This window comes from Squalius cephalus (genome assembly GCF_949319135.1).
Source record: "Squalius cephalus genome assembly, chromosome: 8".
In the NCBI taxonomy this organism is placed as follows: domain Eukaryota; kingdom Metazoa; phylum Chordata; class Actinopteri; order Cypriniformes; family Leuciscidae; genus Squalius; species Squalius cephalus.
Window position 1 is genome coordinate 46,298,578 of NC_137129.1, and position 2,500 is coordinate 46,301,077.

The 2,500-nt window shown below is 36.8% G+C and overlaps 1 protein-coding gene across 2 annotated transcripts in view; it reads left to right on the plus strand.

Moving 5' to 3' along the window:
- Window positions 1-2,500, plus strand: part of LOC307163722 (Golgi phosphoprotein 3-like) — a 10,184-nt gene that overhangs the window by 3,959 nt on the left and 3,725 nt on the right. For both annotated transcript variants that reach the window (XM_079879939.1, XM_079879938.1), the window contains exon 3: window positions 498-629. In XM_079879939.1, the coding sequence (XP_079736065.1) occupies window positions 498-629 (132 nt within the window). The remainder of the gene's footprint in view (window positions 1-497; window positions 630-2,500) is intronic.

Sequence of the window (2,500 nt, forward strand, 5' to 3'; positions counted from 1 at the left end):
CTTCCTGTGTGTGTGTGTGTGTGTGTGTGTGTGTGTGTGTGTGTGTGTGTGTTGACAGATCTCATGCTGGAATCCCTTCAGATTATGAGTGATTACGCTGAGGAGAAACACTATTTTATTAGTTCATCTGACAGATGCTCAAATGTCTGTTTCGTGTCGATGTTCAGTTCTGTCAGAAACACGTGATCCTGTAGTTCGGTGTCTTTAATCATTTACTGTTTTATCGGGCGAATAACTACATGGTTTTTGTTCTTATTTGCACAAACTGCTTGTGTTAGAATGTTGCAGCTGCTTCATGTTGTTATGAGCTTTATTTACACACTAACAGTGGCTGCTTTAACTAACTAAACGTGGAAAAGCGAGTGAAGAACACCAAGCTCAGATCAGATCTCTCTCTCTCTGTAGGCTTCATAACTTCTGGCGAATTTCGTGTAATATTTAGTTGTGTTTATCTGTGTTGTTGATCTGTGTGTGTGTGTGTGTGTGTGTGTGCGCAGGGCTACACGTCCTTCTGGAACGACAGCATCTCGTCGGGTCTGCGCGGGTGTATTCTGGTGGAGCTGACGCTACGAGGACGAGTTCATCTGGAGCCTCCGAGCTCGCGCCGCAGGAAACTGCTGGACCGCCGGGTGAGCGCACACACACACTGATGCATTCTGGGGGCTAACACGATTAGCACATTGCTAGCATGATGTTAACATGATTAGCATTTTGCAGTCATAATTTTAACGAAATGCTAACAAGATTAATATGCTGTTAGCATGATTCTAACATAATTAGCATGTTGTGAGCATGATGCTAACATGATTAGCATTTTGTAGTCATGCTTTTAACTAAATGCTAACAAGATAAATATGCTGTTAGCATGATTCTAACATAATTAGCATGTTGTGAGCATGATGTTAACATGATTAGCATGTTGTGAGCATGATGTTAACATAATTAGCATGTTGTGAGCATGATGCTAACATGATTAGCATTTTGTAGTCATGCTTTTAACGAAATGTTAACAAGATTAATATGCTGTTAGCATGATTCTAACATAATTAGCATGTTGTGAGCATGATGTTAACATGATTAGCATGTTGTGAGCATGATGTTAACATAATTAGCATGTTGTGAGCATGATGCTAACATGATTAGCATTTTGTAGTCATGCTTTTAATGAAATGTTAACAAGATTAATATGCTGTTAGCATGATTCTAACATAATTAGCATGTTGTGAGCATGATGTTAACATGATTAGCATGTTGTGAGCATGATGTTAACATAATTAGCATGTTGTGAGCATGATGCTAACATGATTAGCATTTTGTAGTCATGCTTTTAACGAAATGCTAACAAGATTAATATGCTGTTAGCATGATTCTAACATAATTAGCATGTTGCTAGCATAATGCTAACACGATTGGCATGCTGCTAGCCTGATGCTAACACGATTAGCATATTACTAGCATGATACTAACATGATTAACATTTTGTTAGCATGATGGTAACATAATTAACATGTTCCTAGCATGATGCTAACACAATTAGCATGTTTTTAGCAAGATAACACGATTTGCATGTTGTTAGCAAGATAACAAAATAAGCACGTTGTTAGCATGATGCTAACACGGTTACCATGTTGCTAGCATGATGCTAGCTCATTCTGACTTGTTTTAACCCTAAGCTAATTGATATTAGCATGTAGCGATTCACTGTTACAATGTTGAAAACAGTTCTCAGGATTCATTGATGAATAGAAAGTTCAAAAGAACCACATTTATTGGCATCTGAATGCTCAGTGTTCAGCAGAAACACGGATGCAAATGTTCCTGTGCTTGAACACACACGTGAACACACCTAACCTCTGAATGCGAACGGGTGTGTGTGTGAGGATTCCTCATGTAATGAGTGATGATCCGGACCTGCTCGACCGGCTCGTTCACACCCAGAAAGCCTGAGATCTCTCGGCCCATGATTAAACACTTTCATATTTCCTTGTTTACTTTAGATTATATGAGACTACAGCATTACTCATAAATTTCATTTCAGACACTTTAACACTTCCTTATTTAATCTTCTGAAAACCTGCCATGAAATTAAAGCGGATATTAGTTTGTCAGAACACGTGTGATGAATGAACCGGTCACTCAGGAATCACCCGTGTGTATTTATTTATTAAAAGATGAAGAAGTGCCAGTGTGTGGTAATAATGGTTATTGAAATATCCTGATTTAGATGATGTGAGAATACAGTTTAACACGGTAAATTTCATTCGTGGCCATTTTTAAAAATGGCAAAATTCTAGATTTTCTATCAAATATATAATTGCTAAATATTTTGATTGCCATTTTATAAAAAAACAAATAAAGTAACTCTACATCCTTTAATTTATTTATTAACGTTTTATTATTATTATTTATTGTAATGAGACATGAAAATAGCTTTTGTTGTTGATATGGGGATCAATAATAAATATTAAATAAATAAATAAATTCCCCAGCTGGAGTGCCT